Consider the following 25,628-nt stretch of genomic DNA (forward strand, 5'->3'; position numbering starts at 1 on the left):
TGCCACGGTTGAGAAACACTGTGCTGAGTAGGGTAACATGTTTTTTGAAGCGTGCATCATGAGATCTGGTTTGCAAGTCTCACCAGTTTTTCAGATTCTCGTGTTCGAAAAGGTTTTAAGAGAGAGTACCCAAGATCTCAGGAATGAGATAGCCCAAGTATTGCAAGGCTTGGGTTTCTTTGTTTTTTTGTTTTAAATGGGAGCCATGCCAATGTGCAAGATTGCACAACAGGACCTGCCACCTGAAGAAGTTATTGACCCCAACCTGGTCCTTCCTGAACTTGCAAGTCCACCTTAAAATATTTCAGGCAGACTTGTAATGCTGGAAAGTTTATAAAGTTGTTTATCAGGTGAGAATGTTTTATGCTAAAGGGAGGGGTTGGTTTTGCTTTTCCTGGATATTTGTTGCTCTTTTCTGTATTTTATTGTTGCAAACCATTTTTAATCATGTGTACCACCCAGGCATGTTATACGGAACTGGGCAGCCTTACCGGTTTCATAAAATAAATGCCTAAAATCTGGTTGATAACCCAAGTGTGGGTAGCTCTTGGATGTTCTTCCTTTTTCCAGGTTGTTTTTTTTTTTAAAAGGCATTAAGACATTTTGAAAACGTACTTCTTTCCCCATCTCTCCCAGTGTAAACGTGTGTGAGGAGGATTTTCTTAATCCTACCCACGATGCCCATTTGAGATTTGATTGGTGCTTCCAATGGAGCACTTTCCCACGCTAAGCTTGAACATCTGTACCGCTTGGCACTGGCAGGCGCTGGTTAACGTCTATTGCCTTTGCAAGCCAGCTTTTGGTCTCTGCTTTTCCCCATTTTGCGCAGCGTTTCCCATTAAAGTGCGGTTGTTTTTCAGAGTTACGTGCCTCTGTGCGCAGTTTGAATCCGTCCTTCAGCACGGCTTAAAGAGGACCCGGGGGTTAGCTTTAACCGCAGCAGCCATCAAGCAAGTCACAGGCTTCTCCAGTAAAACTGAAATGGGTAATTCAATCTTCCAGCATGCTTGCCTCTTCCTCCTTTTTTTTCCTTAACGTGCTTCGGCGGTCTTACTTCAGTGCCAACAGCTGGCAGCTGAACTCATTTCAACAGCGTTGCTGGAAGGAAAAGAACGATTACGGCTTTGGTGTTCTACGTGAGTTGAGGCTTGGACAGGCTTCCTCATAATCATTATCGTTTCCAGTGTTAGGCACATCTGTTCTATTATGGTTGTATTCCTGGGGGTTTCTCAGTTGGAAAAAGCCTGGCTGCAGAGCTCTTTCCTAAAAAGCAGGTAATAAATGTGAAAAATTACAAGAAAAACTGTAGCTCTTCCTGTATTGGTTTCTGAGGTTTGTTGGTTCTTTGCATTGTGGCTGGTGGTCTGAGATCCTGGGAATTCCCCTCACTTTGGGAGCTGAAGAGAGCAGTGGTCAGGAAGAAATATTCCTTGATTGCTGCCCCCCCCCCAGAGTACACTCATGCCTCTCCCTCGCCAAGAGTAAACCCCCAGTTTAGTCACTTTTCAGAAAGCAGTTAAAATATGGTGACGTGTCTTTGGAGAGCAGCAGTTATGCTTTGCTTCTTCCTGTATCAGGGTTTTTTCTCAACCTTGGGGGCTTTAAGATGTGTGGACTTCAACTCCCAGAATTCCTCAGCCAGCATGAATTTTGGAAGTTGAAGTCCACACATGAATTCTGGGAATTGAAGTCCACACATCTTAAAGCCCCCAAGGTTGACAAACACTGTCCTACATGATTAGCCACAGGCTATTTTAAATTGTACTGTTGTTTGATGAGCGTGATTATGACGTGTATGGTTTTTAATTTTTTTTATGATTTGAGATTTGTCATCGTGGTAGTGTGGAAATATTGGGAATGAATACATCGATTGGGATCTAATAACTGCTGGAGGATTCCATGTTCTCCATCCATCCTTAGCCTCCCAGAGTCATGATGTTGAGATGGGTGGCTCTATAAATTGATGATCATGATCATCATGATCATCATGATAAATTGATTATGATGATGATGATCATCATCATCATCATCACCATAAGATGATGTTGATGGTGTACCTCTTGCTTAGAAATGAAGACTGGCTTCCAGTGTGAGACAATATAATAGTATAAGTCAATATTCACTTTACAACAAGATGTGTCTTATTTAGTTTCTGCTCAGTGTGTTGTGGAAACCTAGCTATTATAATTCATAAAAGCATTCTTTAGTATTTGTTGCATGGCTCCAGCCCCTTTTAATTTATTTAACAAATCATAGTTAAACAAATCAGATTTACCATGCTGTACTAACCTACTCAAGCTGTACATATGTGTAAATAGATTAGATATAAAAATCTAATAATAATAAGTGAGAATGCGAAAGAGCACATTTTGCTTTTATGTTTATTTCTTTGTTTTTCCTTTGTTAATTTTGTTTGGATTGTTATTAGAATGTGCTTACACTCATCTGAAGAATTCTTGCATTATTGGGAAATCTCAAGAGCACTTGTGAATCCATCTTTTTCCCCCCCAGAATCCATGTTCTGGTACTACGTGAAAGAAGTTCTTAATAAACATGAATTGCAACGATTCTATTCTCTGAGGAATATCACTACAGATACGGGTCGAGGTCGGGCTTGGCTACGTTGTGCTCTCAACGAACATTCCTTAGAAAGATATTTGCATATGTTGCTTGCAGATAAAGCTCATCTTAGGTAATTTTTCTAAATGCTCTTCCTCATGGGGAAGGTGGGTCTGGTTTTGAAAGGAGGACTGACTTTCTTTTAGGTAGATATAGTTCTGTTGCCAGAACTCTAGGATGTTTTTACCAAGGGGCAGGAGAGGGGGGTTGCAGAGATCCAGATTAGAAAAGAAAAAGGTGTCTTGGAAAGCATGTGGGTATACAGGTAGTCCCTGTTGACCTTTCCTTAAATGTGTATTTTTTTTCTGGATGGTCCTGTAGCTGTAGAGGGCAGCTGAGGAAGCCCAGGAAAAGAATATTTACAAGCAATGCTAAACCTTTCCTGATATCCTATTAGAAGGAGAGTTAGTAACAACAAAAGGCCTTTTGTAGATGTAGATTTGATTAGTTTTTTATACTGCCTTCTGTCTTCAGTGTCTTCTATGAAGACTGGTCCTTCCTGATGGATGAAGAACACTCCAGTATGATTCCTACAATGGCAGCTGGTAAGCATGACTCAACATCCTAGAACAAAGCCAAGGCAGTGGACATGCTTGAAACCTTCTAAGAAACTGGGTTCCTTCCTTGCTTAGCTATGATTTATTTAACTGTGTCCTACTGGTTAATCTGCAGCAGCTAGGGTTGCGTACCATCCTGAGCTACAAATCATGGTTTATAAGCCGTAATAGCTTTACTGTGAAAAACGAATCGCTGTGGGTCATGCTCACCCTTCTTGGAACTCAATGGCTGTTCCTTCTTAAGGAATTGCATGGCATGGATAAAAGACTGGGTGTCAGATTCCAGGCAGATTAACGGCCAGGTAAGGCAACTGATCAAATCTAACTGACAATGAAGAACTTCCTCTATATAAACAAACAGTTCTACCCCATTTCCCTCATTTTCCTCTGACCAGTCTTCTCACACCCCCCAACCCATTGGAGGTGGTGGCATCTGCATTCTTTCTCACAACAGTGAACCCAGCATTATCTTGGACCTCAGAAACCGCCTTCCTTGTCTCTCTGTACCAGAGGAGGTGCCTGGTTTGCACCTAGCAAGTTCAGCTCCTTGCATCTGCAAAGAAAAAAGATGACTGATAAGGATATGCTAGGCTATTTTATTTATTTATTTTACCATAGAAGGCCAAACCCACTGAAAAACCCATTGTAGGTAACCAAAAGTTATAATGCTCACACCAAAAATTCCTAAACCATTGAAGGTCTGATAGTGATGGCATCATCACTTCTGGAGATATCCAGTGACTCTTAAGAGAAAAAAAGCATTCTCGTCCTCAGAGGTGACATAAGAGTGGGTTAGGAAAGATGACACTAAGCTATGACATGGCTTGTTTGGTTCTGGCTCATCACATTGTATAAACCCACCATTATTTATTCACCAAAGGATAGCTAAGCAAAACATGGGTTAGCGTGAGATGAGTTCTTGGCCATGATGCTAGTTTTTGGAGGACTGTTTCTCATCAAAATTGATAGTAGTGAATCAGATGGATAAAGAGGCTGTGTAGCAGACTTCTCTGAGCATGAAAACAGGAACTGATATCTCCCAAATACTGCAAAATGCTGTAGATGGACGTTGCTTTCATACCTGCTAAACGGGTACAGTAGTAAGTTAGAAAGGGGATCAAAGGTATCAAGGAGCTGCCTTAATACGCTCACTGAAACGATGGTTAGATTACACACATATGTAACCTTTTTTCCTTGCAACAAATCTGAGTAAGGAGAATTTGTAAAAATCTCTCTCTCTTGGTTATGACTTGCTGTTAGAGGGTTGACAGTCTGGGTTCCTGTTTTTATACAGTTTGAATGAAGCTAGGTTGACCTAAAGATTTTTTTCTCTGTTTTTGCTTTACCCAAAGGGCTGAACTCTATTCTTTTTGCAATCAACATTGATAATAAGGATTTAAATGGACCAAGCAAGTGCCCACCCTCAGTCTCTGACCTTCTCAAGGAATCGACCCAGAATGTGACCTCCTTGCTGAAGGAATCCACCCAAGGTGTTAGCACCCTCTTCCGGGAGATCACAGCTTCTTCTCCTGTTTCCATGTTAATCAAATCTGATCAAGATGCTGACCTGCTGCCTATTTTATCCAAGAGTGTCAGTGGAGGTAAGTGCTCCTAGGGATATAATATTGGGATATGTGGGCTGCATTTCCAGGAGAAGGGATGTATAGAAATCAGGGACTGGAATCCAACTGTTGCTTGCTGTTTCCTCAAAACCCTAGCTGCATCTTCCAGAGTCCCTTAAAATCTGATTCCAGATGCTCATTGTTAAAGTGAAAGAAGGGGTGGAGAGAATAATATTAAAAGTATGTAATTGAATTTGAATTAAATGTAAATTAAGTTTCAGTTAAAGGTTATTTTTATGCTGGGCCCACTTCCTTTTGGTAATGCCGGTCCTGACACACTAATTCCAGGCCAGGTATGGGCTTCAGCACAAACAGTTGCTCCAGAGTCGTATCAATGGAGGTTGCATCTGAATGCTGATCATTTTTATTGTAATGTACTACTCACAAAGCAGATGAAAGCCTTGGATTCTTCTTCCTGCTTCTAGAAGAGCTCTTCCCACATTTTCCCTTATGCTTGTTCTTGGTCGTGTTTTGTCATGTCATCTGATTTGTAAAATTAGTTATCAGTCACTGATACCCATTTGGTGGTCCTGCAGATGTTGATGGACTACATTTCCCAGCATTCTTCACTACCGATTATGTTGGCTTTGGCAGCTAGGAGCTGTGGTTCAATATCTGGAGAGCTCTTTTGCACGTGATCCATGTTATGCAGGCCATTCTTATCTGATATATTGAAGGGGAGAATATAACTTCATTTTCTGGGTTCTACTAATATGTTAGACCAAGGTGTATGTGAGTAAATTGACAAGCGATCATGGTTTATAACCATGTGGTTAAGGCATTCAACCACTAGTTAGCCCGTGAACTAGGTTTGGACATCACACAAAGCCTAATTTCAACATGGCTTAGAATGATGTTTCTAAAATAGTAGAACGGCCTATCTTGCAAGCTCTTTGAGTTAAGGCCTTCCATTTTAGACCTCTCTTTGTTCCTTCAGATTTAAAATACCGAAAAGATCGAATGAAGAAAAAGAAGAAAATCACAAAAATCATTTCATTTGATGAGGAAGATGGTCAACTTTTGGGGAACCCCTTACGGGTGACAGCTGCAGGGGAAGACTCAGAAGAATGTTCTGAGAGGCTTTCAGCCTCTGTAGCTTCTCCTGCAGCTGAGCAACTGGATCAGCTGAACGGCGACCAGGCTGTGACTTCGCTGAAAAATCTTTCTGAATATCTGAACGGTGACTATAGCTTCCTGAAGCTGGATGTTAAAAGTATAGATGATGAAGATGCAGATGAGAATGAAGAGAGCAGTGCCAGAACATTTGGAAACCACAGTCGGATGGAAGACACAGATGTGCTCACAAAGTGAGTCTGGACCAAATAGAGGCATTTCTGTGCCTTAATTCAAGAATGGCCTGTTCATATTTGGTAGGGGACCGTATCATGTACATGAGAAGTCCAAGAATCTGCCCCCTCTTTTTCCCCCCTGGTTCTGGGAGAGGGGTTGGCTTTTTCCTTCCTTTTCAAACTGTATTAAGAGCCAGCTTTGGGGCTTCACTTTTGCTTTACTTACATTTCCTGTCTCTAAATGCCATTGATTTCAGGAAATCATGGTTGATGAAGGTTCCTGGATTTGCAAAACCCTAGGTTCGTGCCCTCTTTCCTGGAGTTAATTAATCCACCTAGGCAAAAGTAGAGATTCAGAGCAGGTTTCTATCTTAGAGGAAAACTATTTGGTAACAAATCTGACACAGATGACAAATTTTTCTTTTTTTGGCTCGGTCAACAGTGTCCTGAACGTTCTGGAGCTTTGAAAAAGCAAAGCAAAATCCCATGGAATAACAAACCACTTGGTTTGGTCAGTTGTACCGTCACCCTCCAGTCTTCCTGCCCTCCTCCCTTGTTTTTCCTGCCATCATTTCCTTGATCCTGCTGCAGCCAAACTCTCTGCCTGCCATCTGAAAAAGCAGCCCCCGCTACTCAGACAGATGCCAAACGCAGCGATCCTTTAGCTGCTTTCTTTTGCAAGCAAGGAGCTTTTCACCTCTCGCTGATTTTATTTTTTTATTTTTTTATTTTTTTATTTTTTTATTTATTTTTTATTTATTTATTTATTTGAATCTTAGAATACAATGAAAGTGTAAAAAAAAAATTAAAGGAAAAATAATAAGAAAATAGAGGATAAGAAAAAAGAGAAGAGAAAGGGAAGAAAAAGGAAAGAAAAAAAAATATTGAATGACTTTCGCCCTTCTTTCTGTCGAGTAATTGCCATCTTATTTCCCCTCCCTTTTTAATCCTCAAATCCCTAAATCATCAATTCAGTCTATTCTTCTTTCAATGAAAAGTCCATATAAGGTTTCCAGTCTTTCAAAAAAATCTATATCATTTTTTCCCTGACCACCCTGATCAGCTTTGCCAGTTTGTATAGCTTTAGGAAGGGGTGTAGATGGCCAAAAAGACTGCAGCGAATAGGCTTGCTGTGTATGTGCAGCTTCTGTGCTGTTTCGGGGAAGCAGGGCAGGTGTAGGAGCTCCCATGTACAGAACATCTTTGTCTGGTTTAAGCCAGACTTAATGAAGTCTGATGGAAACAGGACAGATCCTGGGCTGGAGACTGGAGGTGAGAAGGATTACATTGATTTGAAGACCAAAACCCAAGAAGCAGAAGTGATCAGAGACAAGATTTATGGAGGAGACAGCTGGGGAACCCATTAGTAAGCACTCAAAGTAAAGAATGGGGCAAACATCCTGTTAAGCCCTGCTTGGTTTTAATCATGTCTTATTCAGTAAGCCACTACAGGTAAGGTTCAGACAGTATGCTAACCCATAAGTCATGGCCAGCACATAATGGCTATTTCCCATACCATGCTTTGTCAAAACTAAACAAGGTCAGGGTGATGTATGAATTTAACCTGTCTCTAATCAATGGAGAACTTTTCATGAGACAATCCTTTGCACTGGAGCCTAGAACTCAAGACTCCTTTTCACAGCTTATTGAGCGCGCTGTCTATAGTGATGGAGAACAGTTTGTTCCATGGGATTTGTGCAGCTTGAAATACAAGTGCCTTAGTAGGGTTCAGCTTAGGAGCCACCCTTCCTGAATGCTATGATTTTGGTGTCAGGGCCCAGAAGGATATATTGTCGCCCTAGCTCTGCCTTGTTTGAGATGGTCTTCAAGCTTCTGCTAGGCATTTCGATCTTGGCAGTCAATGAAATAAAATACCTGGTTTGCTCAGTGATGATTCTTCTTTGGGACAGATAAATGGCTAGAATATCATATTCATACTGAATATGATTTTCACATCAATGTTCATATTGCTGGAATATTAGAAGCTTATTCATGACTGTGGCACATGTTGCAGTAAGTCAAGCTGCAGTGGCTGTGGTTTTCCTTCAGTGTGACATATGAACCCAAACCCAGCTTATGAGGTACTGTGATGTTTAAACCAGTCCAGTCCAGCTTTAAGCCAGTCTTAATGCAATGTATGAATCCAGCTTTCTGGCTTATTCAATAAAATGAACTGCAGCTTTGCATGGTAAGTGAATCCCTTTTATTGGAGATGTTGGTGGTGTCCATATAGATGGCTTGGGTTTCCAGTGGGAGGCTGGGTGATTCAGTGACTTAGAAATCTCATAACAAAATTTAATAAATTAAAAAATATGGTTATCTTGAGTGGCCTTTGAACTTGCTTTCTTTCATGGAAAGGCAACCAGCTAGCTAGGCTGTGATCTCTTCCACCACTTACTTTTTTGGGGGTTTGTTTTGTTTTTGGTTTGTCTTAAAATAATTAACTGTAGACCTGCTGAAGGTGTGACATCCCATTCACCGGTTTGCACTGGAACTCCCCTGCAAATGCTGAACGATGACTCTGATGAATTATTCCCTGTCAGTGCTGTGGGTTCTTTCTCCCAGACTGGTGAGTAGGTCTTGATATCACCACATATCCTCTGTGACCAAATGTGCTAGGAGAGGGGAGACTGGTAGGCTAGGTTTCCTCAGTGTCCCTTCGGCAATTCAAGGGTTTGTGTAAGTTTTGATACATTTTATGGTCTCCCATGTGGGATTTAACATCTTGAGTGCCTGAAAACAAGCACTGAACATATTAAAGAGCATTTCTTTAAGAAAACATCCTCCTCTTCCTGAACTTCTTACAAACATTTTGGAGAGGCCTCTCATTTGTGAGTGTTATAGAATTTCCCGAATCTAGCATCCAAATCTAGAATCTGTCTATGTGATCACTAAGAGTCAACAGCAACTTCATGGCCCATAATCAAATTAATCAGAATCCGCTGTTCCAGCTTTGAGATGGGCCCTTTGAGGTGTTCTGGTTATGATTCAACCTCAGATGGACTCGTTCCATGTGCAAGGAACAGTCAGAGTCGCCTCTTTCAGGATCAGAATGTTCCGTGGTCGAAATGTTTTGCACGTTCCTCATTCAATTGATTCAGCAAAGCCGAAATAGTGTGGGTAACTCAAAAGAGGTAGAGGTATATGTTCTTCATATGCTGGTCTATGACCGAAATAAAATTGATTGATTGATTGTATACGTTCTTCATGTGCGTGCAAAGTCTCACAGAACTGGGCAAGATCAAGGAAGCAAAACTGACCCATATTTAATAAGGTGTCTTTAAAGTTGGAAGAGGAATTCCCAACCCTCATTTGTCAGTGAGTTCATCAAGGTGCAATCTCTTGGAATGGTTTGAATAGTTTCTTTGCGGGTCTCCCGCCATCTGGACTGAATTGCCATTTATGAGATAAGCTGCTAATGGACTCCCCTCTTATCTCTCGATTGTTCCTGCCTGACACTCCTTCCATTTCTCTCCCAACCTCCCTACAGCCTCTCACGGGGATGCAGCTTGTAATAAAGATGCTTCACGCACAGCTCCAACTCCCCCTGTGAAAATGCGTACTCTATTCGATGGTTTCATGTGACACGTGAGCATGTTCGGGGTTTGCTTTTGCTCGTGCACGCGCACATCTGGAAATGGAGCAAAAAAGGTTGCCTTTTGGAGGTACCTTTCAGAAGCAACAGCTGGAATCTGGCCTTGCTTTTTGTGCATGGCCTTGAAATGCAGACCTCAATGACCAAGGGTGATACCTTGCAAGCCACGGTGGTTGGCCTCCCCACCAAGGCTGGCCAAAACACTCTACCCTTGGCAGGTTGCCATTTCTTACAGTTCCCTGCTCAAGTATGAAGCAAAGGCAAACTAGGTCAGTATTAAGTTGTCCTTCGCCATCCTCAAAGTAGTCAAGAGCTCCCCCCCCCCCCCCAACTTCCACAGCCTGCTGAATTTCAGGATTCCAGGGCTTAAGTTGCATAATGTAGGAACCTTTTTAAAAAAAAAAAAAAAATTGAGTGCTATGTCAGCTAGTCATTTTATACAAATTATGCTTTTATTTCCATCCCACGCCATTCATGATGAGAGATTCCAATGCAGTGGACAATTTAGAGCATGAATTATTTAAAAATCTAATAGAGAACAGTGAAACCAGTATGCAACAGCCATAAAAGAAAAGAAAAGAAGCAATAATAAAATTCAATTATGCAAGGCTAGAGCATAACCTGGTGAGGAGAGTTCACATTTAGGACATTACAGCTTATACAAGGAGGGTTAAGACGAAGGGGTATAAAATTATACATGGTGTAGGGAGAAAACTTCTTATCCATTTTTTTTTCTTTTCCATTTCCCACCACAAAATATTCTGATCCCTGGCCGGCCAAAGGCTACCCGTCTCTGGAGTAGGGTAGCAGTAGAAGATCTGAAGATACAATCTAAACCTAGGTTTTCACATACTATGAAGCTGTGGTTTGTTTAACAATGGTCTTTGGGATAAACCACCATTGGCTAGGTTCACAAAGGATGCTACTTCAGAGCTGAACCAACCTGTCAAGCTTCATGAGATCTTTGGATCCTGTCAGTGGTTTTACTCCTGGTAGTCATCATCATCTTAGCAGCTTTGCTCTTTCTTCCATGTTGACCGTGTGATCCGTGTGCTTAATTCTTAGCAAAGGAGGTTTTCAGTCTTAAAGGTGCATTCAGTACATTTCAGCCTCCAGATTATAGTATTTAGTTTGTAGACGTTGGAGGAGGAGAACTGTGCTAATCTTTGGTAGCCAAAAATCAGAAGGAATTTAGTAGCACCTTTTCCAACTAACACCTTTTTTTTTTAACAAGGCATAAGCTTATGCCTTTTAATAAAACTTATTAGTTGGAAAAGGTGCCACCAGACTCCTTGCAGTATTTAATTTAGCGTATTGTTATTCTTTACCTTGAAATTTTCATCCTGGGGGGATGTTCCCTGGCACAATTGAATGGGGAGTGAAATTTAACAAGTCAGCACACAAAAGAGAATGTGAAGTGTGTGTGTGTGTATGTGTGGGAGGGGAGTTGAACAAGGGAAGAATCATAGGGTCTAGGGGGATGTTATGCCATATTTTTTCTAACATATATATCTATTGGCTACTTTAGAAAATCTGGAGGATGGCAACGAACATGAAAACACAGATTTTTCAGTAGAATTGACTCAGACAAATGCTGAATTGCACTACAGGTAACTAATCAATTAAGAGGTTATTAAAAAAAATCAGCAAACCATTGGATTGGATGGGCAGTCTGATCTTCATGGGCATTTCTGCTGGTGCTTGCAAGAATCCCAGCTTCCCCTCAATGTATTTTGCTCCACATTAAGTTTTAAAAGGAGAAGCTTTTTTTGCCTGTTAAGAGAGAGGTGTGCGGTGGGGGGGGGGGAGTTGGTGTGCTGCTTAGCCTCCAGTATCGTTGCAAGAATGTTTCAGTAACCCAATAAATAAACAATGGGTGATGCTAATAAAATAGTAGGTGGATGCAACCCAGTGCTTTTTTTTTTTTTGGAAGCATGCCCCAAAGGCACAAAACTCTGGGGGAGTTGAAAACATCGGGGCCAGGAAGGAAAGGAGGGTTAATAGAAGAAGAGGGGACCAGCCACAGCAGCCAGTGCGTGAAAAGGTAAGTACATATAGCAGCTTTTTCAAAGATGGTTGTCTGTCTGTAAGCTGAACAGTTTGTGCCTAGACTTCACACAGACTCCTCTCCCATTCAGCTTTTCTTCACCAATCATTGTGCAAAACCATAATCAGCTGTTGCATCTCAGTCAGACGGGGCATGGTTTGCATCAACCAAAACTGGATTCTTTGGGTTGACTAACTATGGATAGACAAGACACACTTCCTTGAGAATTTGCTCCCAGTCCCTTAAACTAGAGGTCTTAACTTTTTTTTTTTTTTAAGTGGCAGTACATTTAGAAGATGCCGTGGGCATGTTTACAGCATGGCTGCTCAAGGAGGGCTTTGCCTATTCAGAAAATAAATGACATGAGGATCTAACTAGAAACTGGGAGACCATGAGATCTAGTCCTCTCTCAGGCACAAAGGCAGCTATATCTGAATATAGATGAGGCTGCTATCACAATGAAGGGAGCCAGTTTGGGTTAATGGTTAAGGCACCAGGCTGGAATCCAGGAGGCCATGAATTCTAGTCCCACCTTAGGCACAAAGTCAGCTGGGTGACCTTGGGCCAGTCCCTCTCTCTCAGCCCTAGGAAGCAGGCAATGGCAAACCACTTCTGAAAAACCTTGCCAAGAAAACTGCAGGGACATCACCACCATCATCATTATTATCATTAGCCAGTTTGGTGTAGAGCAGCGTTTCTCAGTCTTGGCAACCTTAAGATGCACAGACCTCAACTCCCGAATTCCCCAGCCAGGGAATTCTGGGAGTTGAAGTCCACACATCTTAAAGTTGCCAAGATTGAGAAAAACTGGTGTAGAGGTTAAGGAACAGGCTAGAAACCAGTATATTGTGAGTTCTGGTCCTGCCTTAGGCACAAAGGCAGCTGGGTGACCTTGGGCCAGTCCCTCTTTCTCAGCCCTAGGAAGCAGGCAATGGCAGACCACTTCTGAAATCTTGCCAAGAAAACTGCAGGGACTTGTCGCCAAGAGTCAACACTGACTCAAAGGCACAAATCACAGTGGGACAGCTGTAGTTTTATCCTTGACAGTTTCGCTGTGCTGGATGATAGAGCTCCTGCTCCATTTATTGCTTTCCTGGGAAGCTGGACCTTCTTCCAAACAAGGCACTGAGCTGCAGCCTCCTTTCCTTTTGATCTTCTAAGAATGCCTGCGGAGCCAAGAGGCATTCTTGCAACTAAAAGTAAAGCAAGAGACCGTCACTTTGCACTGCCGCATCCCTGTTTCCTGTTCTTTTAACAAAAGTTTAAAAATGTAATATGTCCAGGGAACAAAGAACCTGGCAGGGGCTAAGTGAGATATCTGTGAGCATCTCAGCACTCCAGGTGCCTCTTCCACCCTAATGGAACTTCATTCTAGCTTGGGATTGTTCAGCACTCCATCTTAAAGCAGGCAGAAAAATAACCTTTTGTTGACTGTATCTTGTTAATTTGTTTGTATATTTGATTTAGGGGCTGCCCAACTCTGGGCAGCTTTCCCTTTAAAAAGGAAGAAATGATAAAATGGAAAACAGATTGTGTAGAAAAAATCCAGAAGGAAAAAAAAGATATGGGAGGGAGGGAGGGAGGGAGGGAGGGAGGGAGGGAAGGAAGGAAGGAAGGAAGGAAGGAAGGAAGGAAGGAAGGAAGGAAGGAAGGAAGGAAGGAAGGAAGGAAGGAAACGTGGCAAGGAAGGAAGGAAGGAAACGTGGCAAGGAAGGAAGGAAGGAAGGAAGGAAGGAAGGAAGGAAGGAAGGAAGGAAGGAAGGAAGGAAGGAAGGAAGGAAAGAAAGAAAGAAAGAAAGAAAGAAAGAAAGAAAGAAAGAAAGAAAGAAAGAAATGTGGCAGAGAAGGTCCTGAGAGATGGCACTGTTTAATTGAGGGAATCACACCTACCCTGCCCAACCTTACTGGATGGGCAGAACCTATCAGAGTTAGGTGGTCTCTTGGATAACCAGGCCCTTGTAAGTTCAGTTTGATCTGCAAATTCTTAAATTTGCCGTGCTATTTCAGAAGCTGACCATTCTGAAGTCAGTTGAGCTGAATCATCTTACATTCATACTTCTTGATGCCAGGGTTTGGATTTGAATGATATAGTGGTCTATGTTGGCTAAAGAAGACTTGCATGAATAGCCCAGTCTATATTAATGAGAACTGTGGGTTCCAGTCCACCAAAGTTCCTGCAGGGTGATTTGCTTAGGCTCCCATCATTGGCATGAATTATTTCCACTCTTGTTTCAGTAGGTCAAACTGTTTTCGGTTGCTTTTTTTTACCAGTCTCCCTTTCTATTTTTACACCCAGGGTAGAAACTAGCTCTCCTGTCCACAAGAATGCTTTAAATGAACTCCTGCCTTCAGACAGCGTGCCAGAATCGATGACCGTTGGTAGGTAACTATTAGGCTGTATTTGGATTTTTTTTTTTTAAGCCTTGATCCATGGAAAAGCTGTTCTTAGAACATGTTTTCATTGGGGGGTGGGGGCTCCAAGCTAGGTTTGTTGGTGCTTGTAACATTAATGGACTGCTAAATATTTTTAGGAATTCTGCCTAAACCAGGAACATTTGAAGTGGAAATTCAGAGCTGAAGGAGGGACCAAATTTCTTGATCTAAGCTATTCTGGCCATAGTTGCTCTGTAAGGAGGCAGGAAGAGATCTTCCCCATATACACCTCCCTTTCTAAAGTGATGCCTGAATTAAGTCAAAGATATTTTGCACCTAGGGCTTCTTAAAATGCAGAGATTCAATGACTGGGATGTTCATTTGGGAGTTCCTTCTTCCTCCCCCCCCCCCTCCCCCCGGTTTCACTGGGAAACAAAATATGGAATTACCCAAAGTCCCACAGTTATCCCTCAGGAGCATGTTTTAATCAATGAGCTTTACTTTATAAATATTATTCATGAAATGGAACAAACAAAAATAATCCTTTAGTGATGGTGTGGGATCAAAACGCAGGACACAAATGCAGAATAATCAAGGCTTCACTGCAGTGTTTATTGAGCAGTACGTACTGGAGGGGGACCCCACCAGAAGTTAGCGGGAGGCACTCCCCTACAGGCAAAATGGATGCTCTGATATTTATACAGTTCGACAAGAAGGGGAAGGGAAAAAGAACGTATACGCATATATATTCATATGATGATGCAGGCATACCTAAATAGGCAATAGTTCTCAAGTTACTCTCTGCCCCTCTGTTATCTGCTAGTAAAACAATAGTGTCACAGAGAAGAAGACACAAATTAGTTTAAGGTGCCAAATGCCAGGAAGAAGGCATCCTCCCTCAGGGCAGATGCCCAGGTTGCTACGGGAATGTTTGTGATAAGGAGTTTACAACCGGCCTGGTTCACATCAGCTTCAAGGATGCTTCCACATGCCTTTATGTTTCAATCTTATTAAGGCGATCCCATTCATCTGAGGCCTCTAAAAACTTGTCTTTTTCACCCAAAGATTCATTTTTCTCACAATGGTACAGTTAAAAAGAAACCCTACATACCATACAGTGATTAAAGTAAGTCGAACATAATGGAGGAAAAAGAGATACTCGGAAAAAGAGAAGAATAAGATCTGTATATTATCAGTATAAGATTCATTCAGTCCTTAGGGTTATCATTAAATCTAGACCATATAGAAACTGGTTGCTCCATCTTCTCCTTTTTAGAATATAAAGATATGTTTGTTTTTTTTTAAAAAAGTGAATTTTACCGACTTTAATGACAACTCTTGATCCAGCTGCTCATTTGTGTGTGCGTATGTGTAGACTTTTCATGTGTGGGGCAACTGGCCCTTATGTTCCCTCAACATAAGAACAGGTCCTGCTGGATAAGGCGAGATCCGTTGTAGTCCAACGTGTTTCCTCATAGTGGCCAGCCACATGCTTTGCGGTGCTCACAAGCAGAATGGAGATATAATTCGCCATTGTTCTCCTGCAAATGGCCCCCAGCCCAGGTGTTGCAGTGAGCCTTCAGGAACGATTGTCTATTGTGTCTTCTGTGAATTGATCTGATCCCCTTTGAAGGCCGTCCAACGGAATGGTCTTCACCCTGTCTTGTGGGGATGAATTTTACTGGTTAATTAGGGGTTTTAAAAAACCCTGGAAGTAAATTTAGCCTGCCACCTTACAGTTGAGAATTCCATGTGGGCCATGAAATTGTCTCTTGAGTTTGACCTAGACCTGTTACTGATCCACTTCATTCAATCACTGTTGGTTTCTAGTATTAGGAGACGGAACTCCTCTCTGTGTTAGCACTACTTTACTGATTGTTCTATCAATCTTATCATAGTCAGTAATTATGCAGCACACAGCCAATCCTGAGAAATCTTTTTGATCCATAGAAGATTAGTAACATTGGTTGTCCAGGAGAGGGCACGATTGCCTTTATGTTTGCTGATTGTGTATCTCTATCCTGCAGTTGACTTTTCTCTAGTGGCTTTGTGCATTTAACCGGATGATAGTGAATCTGGTTTCCAGACATACTGGAAGATGATTTCAGTATACATTTCATTGAAAATAAACTCAGCAGGGCTGTGAACGTTTCAAAAAAGATCCAGAAGGTGTACTTGCATGAATGCTATAAATTTCTGCTGTTCGTTAAAACAGGTAACTTTTTTTCTGGCTTCTATGTGGGCCTGCAAAAAAGGTGCAACTGTTTTGAGAATCACAACAACTTGCTTGAGTAGATTTGTTGAAGTGGTCGTTTTTGTTTGTTTCAGGTTTCTGCAGAAGCCTGAAAAAAAGTTGGGCAACTTTAATGTATAGCAGAGTGATACTACATTCATGCAAATACCAGGGCACTCCTTCTGGATCTTTTTTGAAATGTTTGCAGCCCCCAAATTTATGACAGTGATTTTGGATGCCATCAGGTGTCAAAAGTAGCTTGCATAGGAACTGGTTGCCACATACCCGCTATAAAATGCACACGTTAGAAAATAATTCAGTTAAACGTTCAGAGTTGGTTCAGCTGGCTATTTGGACATTTATCTGGTGGTCCTCAGTGAGTAACTCCTTGGCATTAAGCTATACATAATTTATGTGTGCCTCAGATCAGGCTGGGAACCCATCTTATTCTTATGTGGAAAACCAGCCATTACAATTTAGTACGTAAACCATAGTTAAATGCAGTGCATGAATCTAGCCACTGGCCGTGTTTTGTTCCCCTACATTAACCACAATCGGTGGGAATGCTGCTAACCCATAGACCTCCGTTTACTGAGCAGAACGCCTGGATTCATATAACACCCTACACCAGACTAAAGAAACCATATTATGAAAACTGATGTCTGGGAACCGATCTGATGTCTTCTGCCATGGCCCTCTTACCACGCATTTTCTGTTTGGCCAGGATGTAGACATCATGTTCCTCTGGTCTGTGAGTTGAGGATGGTATTCTGCATTTTTACAAGCTTTTGACTAAAAAACCAACTCTCTAAAGTCTGTTGCCTGATAAACAAGGGACACTTCTTCTGTTGCTTAAAAAGTCCTAATTTTAGCAGCCTTATTTTCTTGCCAGCTATGCTGAGCGTGTCTTAGAGGTGGAAAGGGCTGCAGGTAAGGGTTTAGGCCAGTGTTGTCCAAACTTGGCCACTTTAAGATGAGTGGACTTCAACTCCCAGAATTCCCCAGCCAGCCATGGCTGGGGAATTCTGGGAGTTGAAGTCCACTCATCTTAAAGTGGCCAGGTTTGGACAACATTGGTTTAGACAAATAGAATATTCCCTCCCTGCCCCAGGCTTGACTTGTTAATTCAACTATCCAGGGAAACATAGAAAGTTGGCGATCTCCCATCCTGCTAAGCCTTAACATGGTTGGGTTGGTGTTGGTCTAGCCTGTTGTGAGGATTCAGCCCATTGTGGTTGATTTAGCAAACTTAGAGTGATGTGCGAACGCAGCCGCTGGATCAGATCACTGATGTCTTTCTTGAAAGGAGCATAGCCCTTGTCAGATATTTAAAGCATTAATGGGATTCTGTAAGAGCGAGCAGCGCGATTCTAACATCTTTGCAAAAGATTTGTTTTTTAATGGGTGGCTTTTGTTACTTCTCTTCCAAGGGAACAGGCTTCTGAACAATGAGGCTTCCAGGCTGTTGCATAGCAACTTAACTCGCTAAACACGTAGCAGGTGTAACATACGGAATATGGTATGACGTGAAAGCCGTGTCATCTGTGGCAACAAATGGCTTTTAACAGCCGCGTTTTTGAAGGCGGCCGTTGCAACCTGTGGGAGCTGCGGGAGAACTTTTCCCTCCTTCATTTGTCTCTCCTTCACGTCTGAAAGCAACTCTTTCTTTTTCATTTGGATGCTATTTTATTAACACGCCTAAAAAAATGTAGGTCTGGAAAAGCAGAGGCTCTCCAGATGTTGCCAGTATGGAACAACTTTAATTTTTTTTTCTTTTTAATTGTGTTGTTTTGGTAGGATTGATTTTTTTTTCTCTCTCAGGTTTAATGAGTTCCTTAACTCAGTTTGGAGGCACGTGCTTTTTAGCATCGTTTGTCTGTATATAATTTGCATGATTCTAGTTTTGGGCGTGTTTAAGCTGTGGAAGGTGAAGGGTCATCACCAAATAATTAAACTTGCACTTTGCTCACTGAAAACCCAAGTTTGATTTCAGGTATCTCCTAGCAGTGCAAGAAAATCATCTGCCTAAGAGCCATTTCCAGTTTGTTGGCCAAATAGCTGCACCATTCTAAACCATGATTTGTATAAATATGCTTTATTCAGTAATCCACGCTCGGCTGGGTTTACATGAGATGCTGTCCTCAAATCAAACACACACATTACAGTGAATGAACCCAAACAGTTCTTACTTATTCAGCAAACTGGACTTGGTGCCATAGGTAAAGTGGAATGGAGTTGTTTGATTTCAGTAAATCTACTTTTTAACCCCAGCTAATTCTGGATCCAAGCCAATCTTTGTAAGGTGAAATCCTGAATATCTACACAAATACCACTTTTAAGTAGAGCTGGGCTTGTTGACATCTGCCTAAAACTAAAAGTGATCATTTTCCAAATACAGATCTCACAGAGTTGTCTTTAGCAAGAGTTAGTGGAAAGAAAGGGATGGGTTAGCCACTGAACTATTTCCCATCTAGGATATAAATGGTAGTCCCCAGGTTAAAAATGCCCAGTTTACGGATGATCCATAGTTAAGAATGGAGCCTATTGTAGCAAGATTCAAATTAAATACACAATGATTTGAGTTAAATACACAATACTACATACAGTATTATACAATCATACTGTTTTGGTTTACATACAAATTCAACTTAAAGACAAATCTTGGGGATGGAATTCATTCTTAACTTGGGGACTACCTGTATCCCAGTGTATGTTAGGGTGGAGAGGTCTTTATTTTCTTTCTAACTGCCTTCCTGTGAGGAGGACAGAGAGAATAACAATAAGGTTTCATTCCTGATAACTTCATGCTTACCTCCATGTAGTTTTCTTGGCAGCTGTCTAGAACTGGTTTCCCATTACTTTCTTCTGGGATGTTTTTCTGACTTCCTCATTTAGTTTTTGGTCTTGATAACTTCTTGATGGTGTCCCGTCCAGGTACTAGCCCAAGTCAGCTTAGCTTTCTCAAGATTGGCCAAAGTCAGCTTGGATCTACAAGAAAATAGTGAATGAGTTGCAGTGATGCGAATGATATTTATCTCCAACCTTGGTCTATGACAGGACCTCTTGATTGATACAAAGTAGATCTCTTCCTAAAGCTGAGTTTGATTCCCAATGACTATATGTCCATATTGTTTTCTTGGCAATAACGTGGAGCTGCCTTGCCATTCCTTCTTTCTGGGATATTTTTTGCCTTCTCAGCTATTTTCAGCACACAGTTTTGTATTATTGTTGAAAGCTATTTGAGAATAGGTCTTTGATTGGGGTATCTGTAGATATATGCTGATAAATGGTTTCACTTTCCCATCTTTCTCAAGAGTGCTTGTAGGCTCTGGTTATCTAGATTAACCATTGAAAGTGTTTTAAATTAATACCTTGGCCTGGAGAAGAGGTTGTGTGCTCATAAATAGGTTCATTTTGGGTTCTGCAGATAAACCACTCAAAGATAATTTGGAGAAGTAAAACATTCTTAGGTTTAATAGTGCTTTGGGTAACTGGAGACTTTCTAGGAATTGTAGTGCATATGTTGGATACCAATCATCTGTAGAGGAAATCCTTGCTAAGCTCATTTTGAATTTTCCAGTATTTTGAGGGATACTGGTCTAGAGTTCCCCTAAATAATGACCATCTGATATAGTTTTATAACTGCTGTATTTCCCTCTCCTTCTAAGCCAGTGTGGTCTTTGAGTGTTGAAGTGCAACATGTTTGGAGGATTTTAGATGGGGGGAAGGTTATTTTTTAGGAAGTGATGATGGCAATTTGTGTTAACTAAAATAGTTAAAATAAGAAGACTGAAGTCAACAGAAATCTAATTGAAACGCAAATATCTGTGCTTATGAGGCATGAATTTTAGAGCTGTTCTGCATGAGATGACTAAGTGTTCATCAAAAAGAATAATAGACTTAATTTTGTCTATTTTTTCCCCCCAAGCGGAACTTCGGCAAGCTATTGTAGCCATGATGAACAGAAAACATGAACTAGAAGAACAGAATAGGTAAAACAATGATGCTTTGGGTCAGTTCTGTGGAGAGAGTGTGCACATCATTATATGTGGACAGAGGTTGACTTGAAGTTGACTTGAAGTTTACTCATGCTTTGCATTGACATAATAAAGAGAAGAGCAGATCTGAGGCTCAGTATCTCTGCCCTCAATGCGATTATGCCCCAGAAACTCCACCCCGACATTGGCTATATCTTAATTCCATTGTGAAGCAGCTCCATGCGTATGCAGTTGTGATTAACCAGAGCACTTGTCCCGTGCAAGAGACCTCTAAGCAGGCATTTGTATATGCTCCTTCTCTCTGACATCAAATGCACGCTTGCTATTTGTGCACTCATGGTATGAGCCTGCTTCCTCTTTGAGAGGCTTTTAAGACTGATGTTAGCCTATCGAGGTAGGCAAGGTCAAGAAGCAGGACTCACTTGGAGTCTTGGAAAGTACTTTAACACAGTTAAGGTATTATAAGCAAATCTTGAAACCCTCTCAAAGCCCCTCTCTACTTCAACTTGTACCTAACTCAATCAAGGCAGAATTGCTTTAAATTTCTTTCTCACACTTTCCCAGGACTGAGATATCTGTTTTGTAGTGGCTCCATGTTCTCCTGAGATTCCATCACACTCCGCTAGACCAATGTGCCCACGGGGAGTCCAGTTCCTTTAGGTTCCCTCTGAAAGTGTTTGGTCTTGACAAATGTCAAGCAGCAGACAGAGCCATCTCACTCTGCATTCTTCTCTTCAGTTCCTTGCGGAGTCTCTTGGATGGGGAGATGGAACATTCAGCGGGACTCCGTCAAGAGGTGGACAACCTGAAGAAGAAAGTTTTGGAACATGAAGAACGTTATACAGTGAGGATCCAGGCCTTGGCAAGGTAGTGAAGTGGGCTGGGTGGTGGTCTTGGTTTTGGTTTCTGCAAAATGATCCCAGCCTGTTATTTTGACAGACCTCTGCATCCTGTGGGGAGCGGGGGGAGGAACAGTAAGTTCTACTAATCTGCTACCCATATCAGGGTTTTCTTTCTTGGCCTGTGAATATTTAATGGGACTGTTTGGCTTATACGGTATTTAGAAGCTCTACTGAAATACAGAGAAGAAAGGACTCCAGTTTGAAAGAGTAAATCCACCCCATTGAATTATATGTTTCTTGTATATTTCTCTGCTCCCTTTATTATTAGTCCAGTTTACATGGCTTGTTGGTTAATGTCCTTCTTAAAATGTGATGCCTAGAACTGGACACAATATTCTAGTTTAATCTTCACAGAACAGAGATAAACTCTGGCTTTTCTCAAATGTGTCCACAGCACTTCAGCCAGGGGACAAGTTGTAGCCCTCAACCCGGAAAAGAGCTGTTTACTCAGATCTAGATTCAGGCTGCAGTCATGTATCTTGCTAAGCCATAATGTAGTTAGTTTGGCTGATTTAGCATGTCTTATGAATCCAGTCGTTGTGGTTATTAACCATAGCTTAGTACTAAACAAGCTTATGCAGTAAACACTGGTTAAACAACCCTAGCTTAATGATATGTATGAATCCATTCAGTTCTCTGTACAGAAGTTGCAGAAGCTCCTGGCTGCAACAAACCTTTTTCTTGAACAAACCATGCTGAAAACAAACCATGGCTTACTAAATATGTGAATCCAACCAATTCTGTACATTCCTGCTTTCCTTTTTAATACATCTGTGAGCGATGAGTGGAAGGAAGAACTCTTTCTGTGTACTTCACAGAGAAAGGTGACATTTTTGAACATTGATGGCCCTTCCGTACCTGGAAGTGTGAATGTCCAAGCGTTTTGTACTTGAATATTGGCATTTTGTAGAGTACCCAAGAGAAGGAAAGTAAGAGGAAGAGTAAGGGGAAAACTCAGCGGTGGATATGAAAGAGAGATTTGCTAAGTGCTTCTGCATAAGTTCTGAGGATGATGACCAGGTAGCGTGTCCCGTTTTGGGGCATGTGAACCCAGAAGACACATAAATGGTAGAAAAATATTTCTTATTGTTTAGAAATGGTAGAAGCAAACAAACTGATCTTGTTAGGGCATGGCCTCTGTATTCTTTCTGGCTGAGGAATATTGCACTCTGAATTATTGCCTGCTCCTCGCGTGCTCTTTTCCAACCCATTAAAAATATGACTAGGTTTTCTTGGAAATCCTGAGCTTTATATTACACAGGGGTGATGGATGATGCTTGAATCATCAGTGAGCAGTGTTTAATAGATTTGCTACACCAGCATTCCTGCAAAGAAAATGTCTCCATGTTTGCTTGGTTTTTGTTTTGCTTTCTTTCCAGTGGGGGTCTTGCTCGTCCCCTGGCATCCTTGCTGTTTTGAAAGGAAGCTCTGAAAAACACACCTCACCTTTACTGATTTAATACCTGCTGTGGGAACTCCATCTATAGTAGCTTCTGCAGGAATCATTTCCCTCCAGCTGCAAAATGGCTTGGTTCTGTTCAGCCTTCTCTAAAAGCACATGCCATCACTCGGTGCCAGTACCAATTGGTTGGCTGATGGCCTCGATTGCCACTGTAGATGCATCTAAGCCCTTGTTCCAAAATCCGTATAACAGAGAAAGAAAGGTGTTAGCTTATATTTTCTGCATGTAAGGAAGGACTCACTTTAAAGTTGCACATACAGTGCTAGGTATTGGGGGCTGCAATATATTGGTGTTAAGAATGAGACTTCTGATGTCCCTTGGGTTCCCTGTCTCACCTGATATGATGATGATGATGATGATGATGATGATATGATGATGATAATAAAGACAAAAGCGTCTGGATAGTGGACATTGCAATACCTGGAGAGATAGCAGAATAGAAGAGAAAGAACTGGAGAAAATCACGAAATACAAAGACCTGCAAACAGAAGTAGAACGACTGTGGCAAAAGAAAGCAAAGATAGTACCAATAATAATGGGCACCTTGGGTGCAATCCCAAAACATCTGGAGCACCACTTGAAGACCATCAGCATGGACAAAATCACCATCAGTCAATTGCAAAAGGCAGCTTTACTTGGAACAGCTTCCATCCTGTGATGATACCTTTAACACCATCAGACAACAACATCTGCCTATCCCAGGTCCTTGGGAAGGATAAAAATGCCAAATCCAGTCTAAACATCTGGCTGACTGTGACCAACAATCATTATTTTGATTTAAGATTATGATCTTAAACCCAAACCACATCATGGCTAATAAGTAGATGGTAAACCATGTTGTCTTACATTGGATGTAGCAGATGACTTGAGTTTAAGCCAACCAGAATCACAACAACCTAACTGCTTCATGGTGAAAGAAGAATGATTACTTCTGAGGTGAATTCCCAGCTTGCTGTACCCCAGTTCAGAGAACCAGAATTGTTAGCACCCAAACTGGCCTGTAGTTTCATGCCTTTGTGATTTTGTAACTTCATAGCTGCCAATTATGTTAATTAAAAAGCTTGTTCTGCATTTGCAAAGTCTGCATTTTTGTCAAGCTTTGGAGCTGTTTATAGAAGGAGAAAATGAAAGGTTTTGTTATGTATGTTTGTTCATTGCACTCAATTAATAGCTGACATGTGCCCCAAGTTAAAAATGAGCAAAAAACTATTCCCACTCTAAATTGTGTCCTGTCTTTCCATTCAATTCTTACTTGAACTTTGTTTATGAGATACTGCAGGTTTGAGGCCATTGGGATAATTGCTTTATTATATACCATTCAAAGGCTGGGTTTACATGTGACACTAAGCCATGATGTAGTTTTTTTCCTGGGTTCGCTATTTCCTGAATCTAGCAAATTTGGCTTATCAACCATGATGTGTGACTTTTGTGTAATCTTAGCCAATTGTGGTTTATACACCAAACCGTGCCTTAGTTTGGATTTATTGCTGAATTTTCCAAAGTAGAATGTCATATTTCTAAAATCTAGCTATTTAAACTGTGTTTGCATCTAGTGTGAAACACTGTGTGTGCTTCTGGACTTGGATAATTTCTCAACAATTTGTCTCAAATCATTAAATGCAATGGGAATATTCATACTTAACCTCATTGGCACTTGTTTTGATCTTTCCTGTTCCTGGATTGCCTCCATTTGCTTTGGCTGTGGCCCTTAGTATTCTTCCAGATGGGTGCATATAGAAATGCAAATCTTTCTATATTTTTAATCCTGTAGTTTTCCACTTCATAAAACAGCTCAATAACATGAGTGGCATGTCATTTGGAAGCATGCTTCTTGAGTTGGCGTGGATTAAATAAATCCAAGCCTCAGCAAATCAACATCACCTGCTTCTATGATCTTGGAAGCTAAGCAAGGTTGGACCTGGTTAATACTTGGATGGGAGGCCAGCAAGGGATGTAGAGTAAACTAGAGGGTAAAAAAGGCAATGGCAGGCACTTCTATATCGCTACCAAGGAAACCACAGGGACTTGTCTATGCGGCCAACAAGAAGTTGAGCTTGGATATGTAAACCATAAATAGGAATCTAAGCTGGCTCACATATAGGTTTTTTCCTACTGTTTCATTCGCTAGATGTAATGGCATGTCTGAATGACCTTGGGAGACAGCAGGAAGAGCCGCAGACTAGACAACAATTAGATAAGAGGCACCTGAGTCTGCAGAAGGAATGGGGAAGTGGCAAATGTCTCAGATGATACCCTCCCTAGTTTCTTGGACTGTAAAGGTGAGGGGGGAGAGATGTACGTTCAGACTTGCAAGATTCTGTTAATGTAGCCTTACAGTAAAGTTAGAGCTAATATTTCTGGGTGTGCTTCTTGTCTGGACTATCTCACCAGGCTGACACTAGAGGAGGATAACATAAACTGGTAATTCAAGTCAATTGCACCTAACTTTCCGTCTTTGAAACTTCTGACACTGTAGCAGCAGCTAGGATGGGGACAGCCATGAGCTACGGGTCTGAGCATGCAGATGTATTTCTTGAGTGATCAAATGTGCAAGTCTCTGAATCTTCTCGACTCACCGTGGCTTACAGATCTTTATATAAATAGATTTCAGTACCTTGGGAAATGGGAAACCAAGATGACCTGTGTACAGGCTCTCAATTTGTCATCATGTACTGCTGTGATGATGTCATCATTGGGAGAAAACATTTGTGCCTTACAGTTGAAATCCTCGTAGATTTACAAGCATATTGGTGCATCACTAAAAGGTCACTAAGCTCTTCTGTGCTCTGTTTGTTTTTTTTATTACTTGGAGAACGCTCATCTTTGCCCTTAAGGCTTATAAACCATGGTTTATGTAGCTAGGTTTTTGGGTGAATCCAACTCAACTGGGGCTTAGTTAGGAAGCCACGGTTGAAAAGTTGGGGCAACATG

At 41.4% G+C, this 25,628-nt stretch overlaps 1 protein-coding gene across 3 annotated transcripts in view; it reads left to right on the plus strand.

Annotated features, from left to right (window-relative positions):
* The window catches only part of SNX29 (sorting nexin 29), a 148,045-nt gene that overhangs the window by 9,650 nt on the left and 112,767 nt on the right, over positions 1-25,628 (plus strand). For 2 of the 3 annotated variants that reach the window (XM_025175516.2, XM_088148138.1), the window contains 11 exons: positions 861-985; positions 2,512-2,692; positions 3,094-3,164; positions 4,529-4,777; positions 5,736-6,105; positions 8,538-8,656; positions 11,211-11,292; positions 11,616-11,726; positions 14,026-14,108; positions 20,264-20,327; positions 21,072-21,200. In XM_025175516.2, coding sequence (XP_025031284.1) covers positions 861-985; positions 2,512-2,692; positions 3,094-3,164; positions 4,529-4,777; positions 5,736-6,105; positions 8,538-8,656; positions 11,211-11,292; positions 11,616-11,726; positions 14,026-14,108; positions 20,264-20,327; positions 21,072-21,200 — 1,584 coding nt within the window. The remainder of the gene's footprint in view (positions 1-860; positions 986-2,511; positions 2,693-3,093; positions 3,165-4,528; positions 4,778-5,735; positions 6,106-8,537; positions 8,657-11,210; positions 11,293-11,615; positions 11,727-14,025; positions 14,109-20,263; positions 20,328-21,071; positions 21,201-25,628) is intronic. The other variant, XM_025175520.2, reaches the window with a different exon arrangement.

This window comes from Python bivittatus, unplaced genomic scaffold, assembly GCF_059951505.1.
Source record: "Python bivittatus isolate LINGU-HERP-01145 unplaced genomic scaffold, Pbiv_v1 ctg000560_np1212, whole genome shotgun sequence".
Classification (NCBI taxonomy): domain Eukaryota; kingdom Metazoa; phylum Chordata; class Lepidosauria; order Squamata; family Pythonidae; genus Python; species Python bivittatus.